Source organism: Temnothorax longispinosus, chromosome 1 (genome assembly GCF_030848805.1).
Source record: "Temnothorax longispinosus isolate EJ_2023e chromosome 1, Tlon_JGU_v1, whole genome shotgun sequence".
Lineage (NCBI taxonomy): Eukaryota > Metazoa > Arthropoda > Insecta > Hymenoptera > Formicidae > Temnothorax > Temnothorax longispinosus.
This window is the reverse complement of record NC_092358.1, coordinates 534,336-556,201: the sequence shown is the minus strand read 5'-3', so window position 1 is coordinate 556,201 and position 21,866 is coordinate 534,336. Positions and strand designations below refer to the sequence as shown.

The window sequence follows — 21,866 nt, the reverse complement described above, 5'->3', positions numbered from 1 at the left end:
CACAAACTCCCTTCATTCATATAGACATACATTCATTCATGCAATCATTCATAATCATTCATATTATATTAATCCATTTCACGTCAAGCATGAGATATGTTTTCAAAAATTTTATGCTACATTTAATATAATACGAGAAATATTTTGAAGAAAAGTGATTTTTGTGAAAATAATCTCTGCTGGATTTAGAAATGGTCTACGCCTGATAGAAAATCGATAGGTTTTTACCAAATTTTATTTTGGATTTCGACTATTTTATATGCAAACTCGTCGTATATTGAATGCAATATTTAGTTCGCTTAAATCACCATTAAACTCTTAAATTAATGGCTTTATTATTAAATTTAATAGCATCGTGTTTAGGGACTTTAGTCTTTAGATTAAGTTTTTATTTAAATTAGAGCCACTAACCACTTTTTCTCCACCGCTTTAATCTGCTTCATCGAGATTTATTCAATGAAAAATCAACATTTTGTTTCTGAAATGTGGCTTATGCAGTGTTTTCGATATTTCACTTTGGCTATGACGATCACTTTACATTCCACCCTAGTTTTGATCGTCCCAAGCTCCGCCGTTACTCTTCGTTTGGTATAGAACCTGTTGATTTTGGATAATAAAAATGCGCCCTGTCCATCTGTCTTTTTAATTGAAATTCATACCATCCATCACTAGTATGTACCCTTTATATGTGTCTACGATTTCTGTTTTCTTGGCTGATTGATTGTAAAGTATCGACAGTATCGAGTTGTGAAACTTTACAAAACGCATACAAATGAATTGTGCCGAAAGTATATGAAAGATTAATGACACTAGGAAAGGGTACCGTTCCCATCATCTAACAAGATATAATTGACAATCTCGTCATTTTCGAGAATAATTTGAAATTTCAATTTTCTTATTAGTAATTATAATATACTTATACTACATTGTGGAATCTTATATTATTACAATTTTAGAACTTTTCTGTCATATTGTTACGTCACCAAGCTATGTTCAACTTGACGATTCAATCTAATAACAATTTTACCGCAAACGTGTTCCCCGCTAATAGAGATTAGATCGTATCGATCTAAATAATTTCAACTTTGTTATCACTTGATAACGAAGAGAGTTGAGCATGGTAAAATCTACTTTCTCAGATTTTCCTTAGTGTTAGCAGCTACATTTAAGTGCGCTCTACCACTTATTACAACAAAATCAAACACTAACAAACTTTTTAAATAACGAACCCTACAACAAAATTAATGAATATCGACTGATTAATGTATGCAACTAATCTATTCCTCTGTTTAACACTACGTCTACTACTTCTACAACTATTTCGGCCCACGCAAGGCTCCATTCTGAACTCAGGTAAAATGGAGTCTTGATTTGATATTTAATTGATGCCACACAGGCAATGACAATTAGTAAATATGTCTCGTGAGTGGTTGAGTCTGTTTGTCTTTTTGTTTCGAAGTTTGCCTTATCGTTAGTACATCAGAGACGTTATCCGCGATAGTAATGTTGACAGAACGGGAATGCGTTTTGACAATTAATATATGTTCTCTCGTAAGCGTCATTTATTCACAAATCAGTTGGTTCAGTTGGCTCAGAAGAAGTTTTAGCGTCGCCATGTCGAGAAGACTTAGAATCTGCTCATCTTTTTTTATTTAAATCGAATGCAATTTTATTACATGAACGTTATATTTCAGTACGTTTGTTTAGTTTGCATGCATATAGAATGCATTTCTTGTGTGCCTAGCATATTAGCAAGTTTGTTTTGAACTGTTTACTTCTCTTATTTATCTTATTTTATGTAACTATTTGATATATATTGTTCACGATTAACGTGTAAAACAATACCAGTGACCAATTTTGTGTGTGTGTGTGTGTGTGTGTGTGTTGTGTGCGAAACCAAGTGTCGCGCAGTACACATATAGGCGTACGCTCAACGCGCACACGCACACGCCCTGTGTCGTCGCACCGTTTATACCAAACTCATTGCATAGAAATCATTTTCACTTCCATATATCTATTTTCATAATTCGTACCAAGATTCGTATGATTCTAAAACCTTGCTTCTTATAAATGTTTAGATCAATCAAGATGATTTCTATAATTTGTAATGATTTGTTAAATGTACGCTGATACATATATGTATATTTGTTTGCATTTAACAAATTAATTAAAATATGCAAAGTAATCAAAAAAGATTGAACTATTCCATCACATATGTGGGATTGCTGCAATGTTCCAGTCTTTATTTATAATATATATTTGTGAATGTGCCATTGTGAGCGATACTTTAGCTAGAGTGTAGAAAATTTATTGTAACACATATGTGTATATAAATATTTTCTACAGTTAATACATGTTAAGTGAGGATTATTCTCTCTGTGTTTAAACGTGATGTGTATATGTAATTCCGTCCAAATAGCTAAATTTCCATTATTTACACGTCTATGTAGCGCGATTAATTATGTGTTAATTAAAGATCGATATAAAGAGACAGAATAAACCTCCTATATGTAGGCAAAAAATCTAGAGGAATGGGGATGGGGGAGAGGGCGAATCGGTAAAAGTCCTATATTTTGTATTTTTGAAAGAAATCACACAATGACACGACAAATATAAGCCATCTCTCTGTTAGTGCTGGTCTACAATCTTGCTTTAAAGGATATTTAAGCTCTAAGCCGTAAGAAATTGACCAATCACAATGGAATGTGAGGAGAATAACTCGATTGTGATTGGTCGATTTCTTACGGCTTAGAGCTTAAATATCCTTTAAAGCAAGGTTGTAGACCAGAACTTATCTTTCTGACGAAAAGAGACTCGGTTTAAAGTCAAAGATACATTTCTATAAATGTGAAAATGAACGTGGACAAAAATATGAGAAAGCGTACAGATTAATTATGTATGGCATTGTTATGTATGGTTTAAACATAACACAGCAGCAGTATGATAAAATTATAATGTACAATATAACAATAGCAATATATTTAAATTTTAAACAATATACATATAATTGTTACGATACTAATGTAACAAGGCACATATATCATTATCTTCGACTTTCAACTTACCATCTCTGAAACGTAATCTTAAATTCATTATGTACATCATCGAATTGTGTAGTGTTTATCATATATTATTAATTTATATTTATTGTTCACTTATCATAAAGATAACGGCATACAAAGTGTATACATGTATCTATATATGACATATTTCGAACATGTGCATTTTGAATTCGTAAATGGAATGGCGAGTTATTAAAATTGTTATTGAAATGGAGTATTTATATATATAGATAGTTTTACACATAGTGGAAAAGAAAATAAAAAATGAGATTCACAATTGAAATGCTGAAATCATAAACATTGATGTTTCAGTTAATGGTATTGTGACATGACATATACACATAATGAAACTTTCGTATATTAGAATGCGCGTTAGATAATATACGTTACTTGTCTATTTGTCTCACCATCTAGTGTCTGTGGCCTGCAGGCATGATTTGTCAGTATATAAGTTCCGAAAAGCTCATACGAAGCTCGCCATTATGGGGAAAGTAGCGTTGACTAGTCGAGTGAAGGGAAAAGAAGTATAATCAGTGGCATCTATTTCCTTTCAGCGAGACCAACTTTCCTGAATCTGAACCTGAATCTCAACTCATTGACACGTCTTCAACAATCTACCTCTGCCAAGTGTAGGTGACACTCGTCGTCGATCGTCCTTTCAAATTTTATTCTTTAACTCAACTTCAAGTCTGAACATTGAGAGCAAGTTAGATTAGAATCACAACACACAGTTGAAGGATAATTCTAGCGTGATATAGTTTGAAAGGATGAATTCGGTCAACATATTTGTATATTTTGGTTTCCTTGTTTCAACCATTAGAAACTAGTGTAGTATAGTGAAGTAGTATTTGGGTTTTGTTTTATTTTAAGTGTATTTTATTTTAGATGGTTTATGATCATAATCACCATTGAATTGTTGTTACTGCCCTTAAAGTGCAGTATGTATGTAGTACATACATACTGCACTTTAAGGGCAACATATATGTATGTTGAATGTTGATTACTTACAGTTATCCCGATCATCATGATTTATTTCTTTATTTCAGATTATATATTCTACGCTTTTATTGTCTGGATTACTTGATCTAAATTATCCGAAACTATTAATAATCCCCAGGCATATACATTCATATATATATATATATACATTCATACACAATTGGCAATTAATGATGTCATATAACAAATAAGCGTGGAATATGTAAGGTTTTTTGTTATTTTTAGGAAGAGCATGATCCTTCACATTTATAAGTGTATATCAGAACCGACCTGGCACCTTTCGATATACGATTCTGTAATAAACCCATTAGCGTCCAATGTAATATCTGTTAAAATAAGGATTGCGAAAAAAACAGCTATTTTGTAAAATTAATGATAGGATGAAGTTATTAGAATGGCCAGATCGGCCCTGATACTTTACATGCTATAATATAAAATGGTTTTACCCTCAATTATATATTATTAATCTAATCGTGTTGATCGTAGCGTCTCCCAATATGGTCAGCAGTAAATTGGGTCCTCGTATGACTACATTACATGAGGAAACGTCAAATGTGGGGAACCAAGCGTCTACTCCTATCAATGACGATGACGAGGAGAAAAGCGACGCCGATTATTCTGAATACGAGGCATATCAGGTAGGGTATATTCTGAATTAAAAATATCTAAAAAAATTTTTTCTATTTTTATCTAAAAATCTCGTAAAAAAAAACAAAATTGAAACACAATAAATGTTGCACAATGCGTTTATAAATTACGATACTTGAATTATTGCGTCAACTCGTTGATGCGACTGCAACGGAGTCAGCCATTAAGCCACTTTGTAATAATGTGCAATTGTAATCGCGCCAATCGAATCAAAATTGTATAACACAGGCTATTTGCGCTCAGGCTCCACCGAAACCGGTAAAGCCGCTAACTTCCTCACGCACATTGGATTCTCTGGTCGAACTGCAATCGACGAAGATCAATACGCCAAGTATGAGTAGCAGCGGGTACGGTTCTCAAGCTGTTTCCACGACAAACCTGACATCGGAAGATTCCATTTCTATCAAGTCCATCAGCGTGGATGAGACTCCAGATCTCGAATACCGTAATCTTCTCGACAGCAAGAAACCCGAGAAAATGGACAGTTCCCTCGTGGAGGAAACGCCAGAGGAGTACTTGAGCGAAGTAAACTCCGCGTTGGATAACTTGAACATCTCGCTAAGCGCTTGCACGGAGGGTTAGTTACGGGGATGCTACGAAACAGTAATTTTAGATATATCGATATTGTTCTGTTGTAAATATATAATGGTTCTTCGTCTTACAGAACACACTAGAAAAAATCTGGAAGAAATGGGAACGTACATAGATACTGATATCGATAGTCCAGTTTCTTCTACAAAGAGTGAAAGTGAGACCAATAGCAACATGTTTCATGTCGAGACTCAAAGGAAAAGTACACATGATCAGGTTCTTAGTGATAGAAAAAACGAGATGGAAATCAGTCAAACGTCCAATTCAGGAGACGATAGTCCCTTGGAGGGGTCTTGGATCGTACATACCAAACTGCCACCTGGCAAAGTAAGTATTATATATTTTGCATAATGAGAGAAAAAGAGAAAGAAAGAGAGGAAAAGATGGACAAAAATAATTTCCTCTAGCTAGACTATGCAGACTAGTCGATAAATGATTCGTGTTTACTTAATCAGGTCGTGCGAAGAAGAAAGACTTCTAGCAGTACAGGAAGGCCTACCAGCTCGCAGCATAGAGCTTCGTTTCCTATGGTCCGTCCACAACTTTCTGAGAGTAAGGCTGCGGTACATTTGGAGCAAACGCTACAACCTAACATGCCGTATGAAAATGGCGACAATAGCTCTTCAGAAAGAATCGATGGTACTGCTAACGCAAGCAATTAGTCTTGAAAATTCTTCATATATTTTTCAACGACGCGTTTATTTTTTTGAGAGATTATATACCATGTGATTCTTCATGTATGTGCAGCTCTTTAAAAAGATTTCTTTTTTTGCAGCGGATGACGTTAGCGATAAAAGTTCAGCGTTTGGTTCAAGACACGATTTAACTCGAGTGGAAACTCCTCTACCAGACTGGATCGTTGTTGGTGAATCTGTTTTGGTTCGTCCTTATAGTTATTCCGGAGTTATAGCATACGTCGGTCCCACAGAATTTGCATCGGGAACCTGGATAGGAGTTGAACTTGATGCTCCGACTGGTACGAAAAATTTTCTCTCCCTTTCCTCCCCCCCCTCTCTCTCTGAAACTTTATCTAGACTTTCCAAGTAAATTTTAAACCTGTCCATACTTTATTGTTGTAGGCAAAAACGATGGTGCTGTCAATGGCCATAGATATTTTACATGTCGATCGAAATGTGGTATATTCGTTAAAATGGATAAGCTAATTCAAGACAGACGAGGAAGGGCACTTAGAAGCTATACAAAGCAAGAATCTACACCATCCACATCAATGCGCAGGAGTATTAGTAAAGGTAGTTTCGCACCAGTTATCTTATTGCGTCGATTGGAATACGTTGCTGTTGAAATTACGTTTATTGGAACAATATTGCTTTACAGGCGAAGGATTACATTCCTTGCACCGAAGTCGCAGTCGAGGGGAAGGCCTCTCTACTACAGGTACACGTTCTTTTCCACGCGGCAAGTAAACGGATCACACACTGCTTCACCATTACTTCGTGTTAATAAAAGCCACGACATAAGTATCCCAAGTGCTACATGCCTATACGATACATGTAGCAGCAATGTTTCAGTCCTTTAGACATTAGGGCAGCTATTGATTATTGAAATTACTATAAAGTAATATTTGAAATATTAAATCATTAATGTGTACTACGCACGAAGCATAGGGTATTCTCGACTTGTCATGTCCTATGAACAACGTTATCCACTTCGTTACTTGGCTCGGGAGAAGGGGGGGATAGCATAATTGACCCGTGCATAATACATGTCGCCATGTATCGAAAGTCAGTTGCGATACTTATTGACTTACGAGCATTCCACAAGTTTACTTTAACGACCACGTATTACGAACCATTTGTGTTTTATACCAGAGGAAGGAAATATACTTTGCGATTTAATTGTACATTTTAAACCAATCAAAAGTTAGCAGGACATCTTTCCTTTTCTCGATATGTCAATCTGAATATATACACGATAACTACAATTTGATGTACATATTCCACGTAATGATATTTTATATTTATGAAATCGGTCCGTGTCGATACAATAGACGCGATAATAATATACCGAATTTAATCTTGGCGTTTTTACAAATCATTGGACGATACACTTTCCAAAATTACCACATGGTAATTTATAGGCCGGAAAAGTGCCCAATGAAAGGACAAATGTCGAAAAACATTTTGCATACATATATTTTACCGCGTTATGCAGATTATTTAAAAAGATTTTATATGTATACAATTGTTTCATATATTGTATTTTTTTTAGCGCGATTCGTTAAGTTCCTTTTTATTGTAATATACATCTCTTGTCACCGTTGTCCCATCACGTGAACATGACATGCCTTAATTTATATACTGCATTCTAACTGCGTATTGTGTTTTTTTGGAGATTGCAAACTGATTCTTAAATACCGTTGTTAATTGTTTTAAGAGACAAATTGCAAGTCCAAAGATACAATGTCTAATAGAGTTGCAATATTAAGTTCGTAGACTTAAGTAGTAGAAACTAAATAAACGAGCTTGTTCCATCGTATCAGTTGCGTAACTAACGTTATATTCATCCAGCTTTTTGATAGATACTTGGATTACCCACGTTATATCACTTTATTCACGCACAGCATGGATGTCGAAGCGGCCGATTGATATACATTTCGTATCCTGTAACGTGATTTGCTCGTTAACGGATATTTTTTTCACTTGTGGAGTATTAAACTTGGCTTTGTGTCAAAAGCCATTACGTACGTAATCACATCTTGCGTGAAATCAAACGGCGAAAACTACTATATTTTTCTCTTACTTCACGAAATGTAGATTGTGTCGTAAAGGAATATGAAAAAAGACAAAACGTAAGCAATTAACATTTAAGATAACTCGTACATTCGCCCAAATTGTGAAAACAGCTCCTGTCCAATTAGAACAATACTTATATTACTAATAATGAGTATATTACTGTATGTGTAATATTTATGGAATATAATAATATTAATAATAATAATAGTAACAATAATAATAATAATAATAATAATCGCTGCGGCGCAATGTTTCCTTATCGTGGCAGACAATCTTCCCCGGTTTTATGTACGTAAATAACAATTACCTCTGCGAGAAGGAAACCTTGCAACCAGCGGTATCTGTCCATTTTTAGTAATCGAGATTGTTGAGGAAGAAACACAAATTATATGAGTCCACGTGTCACAGTGATACTACATGTCTGCCCGGCATAACATTAATAAATTCTGCAATTATTAATTATTATGCATCTTCGGTTCTTGGTACACAATCTTGGCAATCGACACTTGCATTCCTTTCGACGCATTGGAACTCGTATGTCATCCGTAAAGCAAGATTTACTCTCTTGCTCTTCTTACTTTACGGACACGCACATTATTCGACACATAGGGAGAATGACTCAAAATTCAAAAAAAGAAAAAAATCACGATTCCACTGTGTACTTTGGTGCGTTATCGATCAATTCTTGAATAGTGTTTTTCCGAATCCCTTAATTGTAAGGCGATTATATCCAGAGTATAATGTCATTCTTTCCTACAACACAAACACGCAGAGAGATACGGAGAGAAAATATAAATTAAATAGAAACAGAAGGAAATGTAATGGGGGGAGGGGGAGTGAGAGAGCACCAACGATAATCTCGGAACAAAGATTTCTCTTAATCGCAGTCTTATGAGTGGTCGATGTTTATAAGTACTGTTTCCTTACGTTGTCGGGAAAAACAATGTTCGCGAGAAGCTGCAGCGGAGCATTTAACATTGAGAGAGCTTACGCAGCCTATTCCATCCCGCAATAAGACAATGTCCATTTTTACCGTTACAATTGTCTAAAGATAATCGTTCATGCTATACTTTGTACCCTAAGTGATTCTAGAATATATTTTCGACCAATCGGTTTTACGAATGTCTCTAGAAGACTTCCGAGTTTAACATTATCCGCGATCGCTGCGAATATGACATGATCGCTCGCGCTCACGGTCCAAGTTCCAAAGGGTCGCGGACGGGAGGTCCATGATTTAAATCGAGTCTCCTAACTATGGCTGTGAAATCAATCTATATTTTGCTGTTCACGTTGCTCCCTCGTTTTTATCCTCGTGTCGAAGTATCCACGAGCATCGAATATTATACGTGACTCCATTAAAATACCAAGTCGAGTATCAAATGCGAAATTGCGAAACCAAGACGTTTTTCGAAACGGCTGCCGGTACGATCACGATAACTCAATTTGGGTCCTTGAAACGTTTAGTGGTTTTCGGAGGCATTTTCCGACCAATAGATACTAAAGTAACTAACAATTACAAACGAAAAGAAAGGAAAAAGAAAATTCCAGTCCGTAAACAAAAATCGAACGCGTGGGCAAAAATACACTCTTTATATTATGGTTCGGAACTTGAATCATCGTCAGAATTGTCGTCACTGCCAAAATCAAATTCTTCAAAAAGTATCGTTCAACTTTCCACGCGAACGTTCAATTTTCTTTTACTTGAAAGTAGACACTCCGCCTGCGGCGAAGCCTCTTCCCCGCATAAAAAAGAACTCATCTAACTCCAAGCCTATTTCTAAAAACTTGAAATTAAAATTTAGTTGAAATAGGGACAAATATTGATCATAGAATTTTTTTAACTATTTTTTCCGTGTTCCTCGCCAAAAATGCCTTTGAAAACCATCACTTACATTTCAAAGGGCCAAAGTTATCGTGATTGTCCCCAGCTGCCGATTTAATTATGTAAATTAATTACGTATCTGTTCATCGACGACGCAGTCGCGCCTTTAACGACGGGTACAGCTCGAGAGCAGTTCCTTTTCGATCGCGCTTTTCCGTGACACGTGAGCATAAAGTATTGTATAAAAGCATCGCGCGCATCGAACAAATTCAAGGATCGCATCGACAAGACGATCGAGGAGGACCATTTTTATAACAAAAGGAATAATATCAACGACGTCGAGACGTGTGTGTGTGTTTGTGTGTACAATTTATGCAGTAATTTCGTTTTTTAGTTCGAAAAAAAAAAGACAAAGAAAAAGCTTTTCTCGACATTAGTCTCATAATTTTTTTTTTCGGCCAATAACGTTAATTTTTATCGGATATCTTAACGTGTTCGCGCTTATGTAAGTGCGATACGGCTACGCTTTCTCATAATATTCTACGCAACACTTGGTTGAATTCTATCCTTGTCGCGAAAGCGATTCATTTCTCGTAAAAGTGTCTCGTCGACCGCATTTGTCAGCGGCCACGTTTCATTGTCGTCAATTACACGAAAAAGTGCGAGAGTACGTATAATATTGAATTCGGAACTCTTCTAAACCATCGTCGCGTCGCGGTGAGATCGTTCGAACGGTCACGCTAATGTAAAACCTATAACGTGTATATGTACAACGTAAGCCTCGAGATTGGTGGTTATATTTTAATGTAACGTATTAAAAAAAAGAAGAAAAAAAAAACAAAGAAAGAAAAAGAAAAAAGTGAGGAAAATAACAGACAAAGTATGCATGCGAAGAAAAAGTGACAAAACCCTCGTATTCGTCCTCGTACGTTTATCGACACAGTACTAACAATAAGTCAGAACACAATATAATGTAAGAAAAAAAATTAGCAAAGTGAGCACGTGCTTTTTTTTGTCTCGCCTCCTCATTTATTCTAGCCACGTTAAGTAGATAGTGTATTTATCACGACGACACTATTATAACACATGGTTAGGTCCACGAGAGCTTTCACGCGTCTTGATGTGATTAAATATAGGAATGTCAACCCGCGTGACGTTCAATTACGGCTGTCATTCTCATCCGTTGAAAATCTATAAGCCGTTCACTCGCTAGAAACAACACATTCGTATTGTATCCGTTTGATCCACCCCGACTCTATACATTAGCTCTGATCCATCGAAACGAGGAATCAGCCTTGTCGTGTATGGTGTCGCGCGAATCAAACGGATACTTGGACACTTTAAACCTGCGAATCCTCGAATCGATCCTGTTTTCGTCTACTTCGCCAAATGTTTGCGCAACTGGCAGAAAAGGTCGAAAATTCGGTTCGGCATAAGAGCGATGCGTAAAATCAAAGTGCGAAATTGCGATTATCCGGCGAAAGATGCGACGTGGTTGGTTTCAGTTGATCGGCGATTCAGTCGGGACGCTATAAGTGTAAAGCTTCTGCGGGAAATAACGAATGATACAGCACGGAAAAAAAGGATTTTCTACTACAGAAAATCTATTCGTTAAATATGGGATAACTAACAGTTTTTGCAGCGAGAGCTATTAATTTTGCAATATAATAGCAAAACCTTTTGTTGCAATAGCAAAAAATTTTGCTGAACCTTTTGCTACTTAATAATAATTGCAAAAAGATTTTGCTACTATTGCTAAATTATAGCTCTCGCAGCAAAAAATGTTAGTTATCCCTATATAGTAGCAAATCCTTTTTTTCTGTGAGTCGATACTAGATAATAAGGATTTCGGAAATTCTCTGTAGATCGATAGGATGCGCCATGTCGTTTGATCTGGTTGTAGATAACCGGAAATAGGAAAGCCTATTTTTGCATTGTGTGTTTAAAGAGAAAAAAAACAAACAAAAAGGTATCTAGCCGGTTTGTATTCACCGAATATATGCATTTGGATGGGGTGTTATATAAAGCCCCAAACATACATACAAAACTAACTTGTAGGATGTTGACTGTCAATGATTCGTATACAGTGACTTAACTCATTAAAATTTAATCACGAATGTGTGCTTACGGATATGCTTATTACCTATTTCTTTTTAACAGGCTCTCCCGTAGCCTTTTCCGCGTAAAATCATTTGTATCATTTTATTAATTTGACTGACTCTCGATTAATCGCTAGATAAGGATCTCTTACAACTTATATTGCATATAATGTACAAATTAGAACTGCTCTAAAACACCTTAAATAATTAATTAGTAATTGTGTTGTACAATACGAAAAGCGATATCGAATATCTGGAAGGTATTCGAATATCACGCAATGTAACGCGATGGAATGATCGTCCTCGAGTACTACAAACGAGTATAAGTATAATCGTAAAGACCTACCTGTACTCTACACTGTACTATGCACTTGAGATAAATAGCGCAACAAAATAATTTTCCGACGTCACGCGCCATCGGTATAAAAGTTATCTCGCGAAAGGCACACACGAATACGTACCTCTCCAAGTGAGAGGAATCCTTGTAAAATTAATTCACAATTAATTCCGATATGTTTATTAGACATATCTGAATGTACCTCGAATCAAATAATTCTTACGAGATTGTCAAATAAACGATTATTACATGTACGAACGGTACAGCTGTGAGCGAAGCTGTGAGTGAATCGACCAGATGCGTGTACAAATACAATACATAAAATGTGGGAAGGCGCTTAAGTGACATTTATTTTTATTTCGACATTGCGCATAGTAATTCGAGCTGTACGTGTATATTGTCGATTCAGCACGATCTAAATTTCAATATTTAGAATATAGATAGCGATTCGACTAGTAAGTACCTCGGTGTGCACTGGTGTTAGTATCTGTTCTGGCACAATATTTAGCGTTTACTTCTATGAATGTTTGCATGGAACATTCTGTAATCACGATCCATCCGATCTGGCATATGTTACTTTGAAATTGATATCTTTTTAAATTTGTATTTTCCTGGTATTTTCTGGCAGAGCATGAGTCATGCGGCGCGCGCGTGTGACTCAAATATAAATTATATTTTCACGAGATAGCAAAATTTATCTTACGCAATAAAATCAATAAACATTTACATATGAATGTTTCATTCAAACGTCTTAGTCTGATTATGAGAATTATAAGATGGAATCTTTCATAGATTTTCTTTAATTCCTTCGTGCTCGGATCAAAGTGTACATCTAGTTCGTTTCGAGACGTTTTCTCATAAACCTTGCGATTCAGTTAGAGGAGCGCGTCCTGCTATTTAACAGAATTTAACAGTAGGTATATCAAAGATATCATTCGCGCGATATTCATACGTGTCAGATACTAGAGGCATAGATATACATATGCACATCCAGTCACACACGTACGCGCTAGAGGCATGCCTGCTTTAGCGGCACTCGAGAAAAAAAAGGCAAAAGTAAAATAAAGAAAATATAACTAGCGAGTATATTCCATATAACTTTTCTTCTAATTCAAATGAAAGTTATTCACCTTTTTTTTTTTGTAAAACTGCAGTAAGTATTGCTACTCGAGCGATTACCGTTGCCGCATCCTTTGCCCCGAAAGCAAGAATGCTTTTCGATCTCGTAGGCCAAGAGCTAACTATTATTAACGAATTAAGAATAGAACTGTGTCAAGTCAAATCAAAGGATGATTATTGTGTAATAGTATTATTTTATAAGCAGTCAATAATATTAATATCCATTGAAGTAAGCTAAACACCGTATCACCTCTTTTTCCGAAATCCTCCCGTTTGTGAAAAAGTCGTATATTTATTTCATAAGCTCGTCTCGTCTCGTGAGTATCTCTATATCTCTATTGTTAAATCCCGCGTAATACATACCGCGATACATGCATATAGAAGCTGATACAAGTATAAACAGTAAGGTGTGTACATTTTAATTTTTATGAATATAATAAAAATATAATTTAATGTTCTAAATGTGCGATCTGCTTGCGTGGTCGATCGGACTTTGCTGCGAGTTCGTTGCGAGTCCGATAACGACTTGTCTCGCTCGTCGTTAAAACAAATCAATATTTGGTTCTAAGACATATGTCCTATGTATATAAATATACATATATCAGGCTATACGATTATTCACTTATATATTATAATAAATTCTACAGTAAAGTTAGACGAGTTCTATTTTAATTTTTTTATTTACATTTTGTCATTTTTTAAGAAAGAATACTTTAGTAATATATATATAACGACAAATACAGTTACGATATCCTGATATCACATCGAATTATTATCTATGAATGATTTAAAAGAGAAATTATCAATAAATTTGTCTTTTAGAAAGTGTGATATTCGCAATAAGAAATAAGTTGTATACATACATAATAACTAAGTTTGTTAAATATTAAGTTGTCGATTTAATATTAATTAATTGCACGATTAAATTTTAATTAAAAATGTATGCGTTCTATGTTTAATACGATTAATTTTTGTAATCGTTTGATGCGTACAAATTTGTTCAATTAATTATTATCTATTACTATCATTTTCATCATCATCGTTATCATCATTATTATTATATTGTTGTTGTTATTGTTTATTATTATTATTATTATTATTATTATTATTATTATTATTATTATTATTATTATTACATGTTCTGCATTTTACGCTTCGTTTTATGTACATTTCGATATGTGTGATAATAAATAACGTTCAGCGAAAACTATTCAATTTTAAGTGTCATTCTTTCCTTTGTGCATGAAAAAATCGCACATTAATAAATGTTAAATGATAGATCGGTATTCACATCAAGTAAGCGTAAGTCACTGCAAGCACAAGTACAGATTTAGATATAGGATCTTTATGCGTGATACTATTGACCGTAACTCTAATTGGTCGTAAGTCGAAATTTATTAAAATCTCGCCGTTTTCACAGCAAAATTTTTGAATCTAATTAATTTGAAGAATACACAAAAATATCGTACGATAATGGAGTATTTGCATGATATATATATATACACATGATAAACCAGATAAACAAGTGCTATGTGTGAATTAGCCACACAGGTTTTGATGTAGGGTGTAGTCATCTAATTTAAATATAATGGAATGACTCCCGCGGGAATGTCGGTGACTCTAGTCGGAGGATTTTTCAAGGTCTTTTTTGTCCTCGAAAACGCGCATAAGAGGAGGTAGTCCTTCTTTCGTAGTCCACCGCAAACAGAAACGCGCGCAAGCGAGTGCACTCGTGCGCTCTTTCCCATAGCCAAAGAGCGACTTATCGATGAGAGATGTCTGCAATTAATATATCTCTTCAGTAACCTTGACAGTTGTTATTTGCCTTGATGAGAAGCTGAGAAGCTGTTATAGCTACTAGACGTTTGTAATGACGATATTCATTCCTATTGTCGTTAGCGCATGGCGCATCGTGACATGACCCTATTCCGATAAGTAAGTAATATTCGCGTAATCTCCAATCGCGAGATGAATCATTCAAAGATTAGGCTTTGAAGAATTATAACTTTTCCCCAGACGAAAATTTACATTAATCGGCAACACGCTTTCTTCCATCTCGGAAGCATAAATGCACAATTCCAAATATAGTGAAGACTGACAATGGCGAATGGAATCGACGATTTCTGATTCACGAGTTGGCACTGTTGGCAGTTTGGTCGTACGGAGAGCGACGCGAACAAATTTCCATAAATAATAACTACGAGACACCCTGAATTAAACGTACTTAAGCGTCACTTTGGATCAACGGATTAGCAGACTGCCGTGAGTGCTGTACTTATAAAGATGCGGTATGTGGTATTTTGAAAAGGCATATCGTGCATTCGTGTGCACGCGATCGTATGCGCGTCCTTTCGACCGATATGATATTGTCACGAAAGCCGGAAAGCACGTGCACGTGCGGTTGCTTGTCTCTTAGACTTATACAATCGAGTGACGAAAGTCGAATTGACTTTATCTACCTACAGTTAGGAAATTGAAATTATATATGCGGCTTGTGTGTGTGTTGTAAATCGTAAATCAGTGAGTGATGTCCCGCCGAACGCGATATCTTGTATATCACTTGTAAATTGTAGCGAGTGTAATATTCATCCAATATTAATTCCTGATTTTTGTTTATCAAATAGCAAGAACGAGTAAGAATAACTACATTAGAGTTCTAAAAAAGAATATGTTTGATCGGGATGTTATAATTAAGCTGATACTGTGTTTAAATAATTTAAGTCTTTCACGAGGTCCAGGACGCGGCGAAGTTGGCTTATTTTACTTCTGGGAATCGTTTCAGGCATTGACATTCAGCAGCCGACGCGACGGAGCGGACTCCCGACTCGGATATAACGCACGTCTCTCTTTTGCTTTCACATCATGGCTATGTTCTCTCTCGAGTGTACGAGAGGCTTCAAGTTGCCCTTTTCTTCTCATTTCCCCGTCTTGTCTCTCCCTCCCTCTCTCTCCCTCTCTCCCTCCCCACTTTTTCTCGACGCGAGCAAGTCGCGAGCATATATTTCGCATCTCAAAGCTGCGCTGCGATGAAAGAGCGTATGCTTCGAAGACGAGATGGGATCAGTGAACCTACCCATGGTCAGCACCGACCGCCGTCTCCGTCTGCTCTTGTCTTGGCAGATGAAGTATACATAATATATGCGCTATAATGTATAAATACGTAGTGTCAGGTTTTTTTCTCGTGACGCCAGTAATGTGCGAGGGATCGTAAAGGTGCATGGTGGACAAAAGAGTCCGCACGTCGATGCAGATACGTCTCTCGAGACAATGTCTTTTGGATTTTGTCTGGAGATTACGCGTGCGGAACAACTAATTGTTTCTTTTCTTCATTCTCGTCAACAATCGCCAACAAAGTTAATACGTCGCGCAACCGCATCTATGCAGCGCATCGTGCAATCGGCAAAGAAGCGCCCGCGGCCCGACAATAAAGAAAGGCCAGGTAATTTTGATAACAGTTTGTCGAAATAAAAGATAACAACTTTCTCAGGCTATCTGCGGTATAAATATATTCAAATGCGTCTTCTGCGGTAGGTGCATAATATAGGAATGCGCGTGAACCGTTTCTTTATATGTCAGTAAAGAAGGAACGGTTCACCGTCACCAAGTCCTTATACCTTATACTTCCTCAGATGAAACGACGAATTCTACCAAGTTTTCAAATAAATAATTGCGATTGTCAATTTCAGCAAAAGTCATGTATTTCCAAGAGTACCTAGAATGCAAATAGTTGGTCGAAATGTTTACGCGAGACATAAACGACACGTAAGTTCGGGGAAGCGACTGATACATAATAGAGCGTCTGGAACTTTGCTCCGGACTCACGCCGGAGCCCGGAGCCCAGAGCCACGCTGCCGGCTGCGCTTTCCTTCCGGCTGGATTTGTTCGACTTCTTCCTTATGAGAATTACCGACATATATAAATATATATATCGCCACACAATGCATTACATTGTATTGCATTGCATTGCGCTGCCATTCTGCTGGCGCCGCGCCGCATCACGCCTCACGTCTCACGCTCACGCGCTAATACGCGCTCAGAGGCTCAAGACTCATTGTCAGGTCAGACGTCAGACACCGCGGACCGCGGACTACGAAATAACCGGGTATATGTCGTTCTACCTACAAACACAGAATGCGTTTCGCTTTTGCGAGAACCGTTTTAACAACCGGAAACGAAAATATTTGCGCGCGTTGAATTACAAAGTTGCTACAAAATAATAAAAACGTAAGAAAAGAAGTCGCGTCCTAATAAAAGCGTAAGAAAAGGACTTGAATTTTATGCAAAACAAACGGCATACAAATCCGTTATTAAATATAATAGCGTAGAATGCGCCGCCATGCGAACCGAGTGCTGACGGTTGCGACAATTTTCGTGAAACGAAAGCGTGCAATTGAAACCTAGCCACGATAATTGCGACAAAGTCGTACGAAGCCATCGCGAAATCGACCGCGCCACATTTTTCTCGATATATAATAGCTGCTTTACGTTCAATGCCTCTGTCAACATTGATCTAGTGGAAGAAACGACACATTTCGGCGGCTTTATTTAATTTGAAAACCCACAGGAATCTACTGGCGCAGCGCAGCGCGGCACGGCACTTGCCAAAATGTCGCTCTTCGACAAAATGAAATTATTAACGATTGAATTATTAGCGTTTCTTTCTTCGATTCATTGAATATATTTATTGTTAGTGGTAGCGATTTCCTAGCTGCAGGTATACAAAGTCTCTCTCTCTCTCTCTCTCTCTCATTTTGACTTCCGTCATCCGACTGTGGTATATATAAATCTGCGAGGCGCGAGTAACTGCATGCAGGCACGTGCTTTCGCGATAATATATGTATAAAAATGCAATTAGCCAGACTTTTTCGAAATACTACTTGGAAATCGCATCTTTCCAAGTAGCGTGTACCCGCACTGATCCGGACAAGACAATCAAAGGGACGCTTGTATTTGTTCAGTTCAGAGATTCAAGTCTCGTAATCACTCGTAGAAATTTGTTCATTGCTCAATGCTCTCCGTGCGGTGACAGTTTGTGACAGTTTATGACTCAGAAATCTGTTGCTTTCGTTCTCAGTTTTACAATTCCTTGGAATTGTATATTCCGCGAAGATTAAAAGTGTGTTACCAATTAAAACAGTTAAGTTCTCATCTTGAGAAAAGTTCACGTTCGATTCGCAAAGTCTCGAATGATTCACTTCACGATCGAAGATTACGCGGATACGATACGAAGTCGCGCGGACATTTAAACACCGTCAACAGTGGAATTAAAGAATCATCTGTCTCGTCTCTAATAGGAAGATGGTGCAAAAACAATTTCCATCGAGATGCGTCGTAGATTTATCTGGCATCGGTGCGCGCGGTGACCTTTCGGACGGTCCATCGTGTCGCATGTGAATCAAACGGGAAAGGGAAATGCACGTGCATAATTACATACGCGAACGATATTCGCATAGGAATGATTTATTATAGCAGCGGTTAGGTTCTCGAGGGCGAGCCTGCATGTTAACGATGTACATAACAAGGACAATCTCGCGAGCGCCATATCTCTCGCGAGAAGATGAAACGTATACGTGAATAATATTACGTGCGACAACGAGAAATTCTGGGAAAGATGGACTTTGGTCTCCCTTTCAAACAAAAAATTCCCGTATTCGTATAGGTACAGGAAGATGTCTTACTCTAATTTGCATAACTGGCTATAAGAGCGTAGAGACAGAGATAGAGACGCGATTTTCATCAAGTTTTTCAACTTTCTGTCTCTTTTGTTGGTTTTATATGTTCATAGTTCACAGGATTAAAGGATTTTTAGGAAAAACAAGGAAAATATCTTCCTTGTAGATTTTTTCCAGAAAGATACCGGGAACGATTCGCTGAACAATTTCCTGACTCATCGGTGTCACGTTGAAAATACCCTTCAATATTTATCGCGCAACAAGTTTCGGTTATTGCTCGCGTTTTACGCAGGAAACATAACTCATAGACAGCACAATGTGTACCTACTGTCTGGGAAATTTCCTTACATAGATAACAGAATTGTTAGAAGAGGGTATCATTTGTTTACTCGTTGCCGCTATTCTCTCATGTAGTTCGCAAATTTTGTATCCAACGAAAATTTGAATGCGAATCCAAGGAAATGATTCATCCCCCGGTTATCCCCAGTCGTGGAATTTTTCATCACGAGCACATCTGGTATATTTAAAGTTTAATTGATAGTATAAATCTTTATAAGAGAGCGTCTCTGGCTGATTTTACGATGGACGTTACTTCCGAGTGTGTCCGTTTCTCTACGAAGAATCGCGCGACGATGAATCACTCACATGAACGCTCAGAGAATGAGTAGCTTTCAGTAGTAGCAGTATACCGTGGTTAGTTTCCGCAGCCTGCGGCTCTCATATACATAATCCGTCCAACACATACTCTTTCTGTTCTTTGGAGCAAAAACTCTACACATTTCGTAAAAAAATTAACTTGAAAATAGTAACCTTTTGATTTTGCGCTCTCTCTCTCTTCATTAATATTACGTCATAATAAACGTTGCAAACATATTAAAATAAAATGTCATGAATAATCAATGATTCGATTATGAAATGTGATAAAACCAATACGCGAAACCAATCAAGGATACAAACAATCTCCATAAATGATTCTCTAGAAAATAAGAAAAAAAGCCCGATGAGAAACAATAAGAGTTATTATTAATAAGACGAGACAAAACGTAGATATCTACAATTAATTTCTTAATTACACTCGATGCAAACATTCCGCTAATTTTTATGATTAGAAATGAGATGAGTCGCGAATACGAGCGAATCGACGTGACGATGGCCTTGACCAGGTGAATCCAACTCGGGAAGAAAGACCGAAGGGATCGGAGAATGACCGGCTGAATAAACGATCGACAAACGATTAGGATTATAGCGCAACGTTTGCAGCTTGACAAAAAAGGAGGGAGAAATAAATGAGATTTGACGCGAGCAGAGTATAATTTTTAGGTGCGGCATGGATGCGATCGTCTCAAGCTGATGTCTTCGTCGACCTATCCTTACTCTCCTTCTCTGTTGAAAAGCAGGCATCACTGCCCTACTTCAAGGGACTAACTTCACGGACAAGAATGCTTTTTATCTTTTGTATGCATTGTATATATAACACACACAAAAGTTAAAAAGTTTTTCAACATTTTAACTCGCAATCAGTAATATATGAGTAATATATCGCACACCATCTGCGCGCACACCAATAAAGTTTTGCACCTAACATACAATCTATACCAAGTATTAAAGAAAAAAGTAATATTTCACGTTGTAATGTTCATAAATAAAACAAGTTTCTCAATAACTATACGTCTGTAAAATGATATGCATGTACGTAACGACATAATAACGTACTTTCTGAAAAAATAAACGGATTTCAGAATCGAGCTATTCTTTATAGACGATTGAGAAGTTCTATCACAGTATAACCATAACCATACCCAGCAGCGACAGTGAGCGTCGGCACCTTTGATGTAGTAGGTCCCGGTCACATGACTCGCCGTCATCTTCTGAGATGTACGAACGCTTAAGAGAAAAAGAGAGAGAAGTATCTTTCTCTTTGTCATACATACAGGCCGCCATATTCCTAGATGTACGGAGTTGGGACTCACTAAAACGTTCAGTGTCGATGCTGGGTATGGTTATACACTGTGGTCCTACTGTGTATGTTTAATACTTTGCTAAAGTCTCTCGATTTCGTTTACAAATTATACATTATCAGTATATGTTGAAAGGTACTAAAGATGTCACGCATATTATTCTTTGCTAACAATAAGATAAAAATAAAATTTTACGAAGCACCTTCTTAACATATTTTCCCGCATATTTTTTTATTTTGAAATCCAAATAAATTTGTCGGATTTTTGTTTACGAGTCGAAAAATATTCTCAGAAGAATCACGTTCGCGCAAAATAAACGAACATAAAGTCTTTCGTTCGCGTAAGATAAGAAATATTTACGGAATTGATAAAAGATTTTGAAATGATGATTATATACAGGTGAAATTCGGGGAGAAAGAAACAAGAGATCTCCCACACGCATTAAAATAGGAAGAAAGAAGAATCGAAGGAAAAAAGAATGATAACTCTTTATTCATTTAAAGATGAAATGCAGAGCGACAATCGTGCGCATCAAAAAAGTCTGATGCTTACTCATTCGTTCAATGTACTGTTGTGAGCCATTTGCATTCAAGTTTTGTCTCCACGAGACTCGCGGTTTCAGTTAATATACATAAGTATCCTTTGTAATACCTACCGGTACGGATAACTAACAATAAGAAGGAAAGCATTTTGCAGTTACGATAGGCTGTTCGATTGATAAGTAGAGCATTTCTAAAAAAAAAAAAAAACATGTAATTATGGCGAATATGGACACCGTTTGTCAATTAATTTTACCGACATTTCTA

General features: G+C 36.8%; 1 protein-coding gene across 5 annotated transcripts in view; it reads left to right on the top strand.

Moving 5' to 3' along the window:
* The window catches only part of LOC139810112 (kinesin-like protein KIF13A), a 32,286-nt gene extending 20,294 nt beyond the window's left edge, over positions 1–11,992 (top strand). For 2 of the 5 annotated variants that reach the window (XM_071773444.1, XM_071773433.1), the window contains exons 21-29: positions 1,336–1,353; positions 3,617–3,691; positions 4,548–4,699; positions 4,938–5,286; positions 5,374–5,627; positions 5,756–5,939; positions 6,076–6,276; positions 6,380–6,550; positions 6,636–11,992. In XM_071773444.1, coding sequence (XP_071629545.1) covers positions 1,336–1,353; positions 3,617–3,691; positions 4,548–4,699; positions 4,938–5,286; positions 5,374–5,627; positions 5,756–5,939; positions 6,076–6,276; positions 6,380–6,550; positions 6,636–6,724 — 1,493 coding nt within the window. In that variant the 3' untranslated portion in view covers positions 6,725–11,992. The remainder of the gene's footprint in view (positions 1–1,335; positions 1,354–3,616; positions 3,692–4,547; positions 4,700–4,937; positions 5,287–5,373; positions 5,628–5,755; positions 5,940–6,075; positions 6,277–6,379; positions 6,551–6,635) is intronic. The other 3 variants (XM_071773437.1, XM_071773448.1, XM_071773450.1) reach the window with 3 other exon arrangements.
* The last annotated feature ends 9,874 nt before the right edge of the window (positions 11,993–21,866 follow it).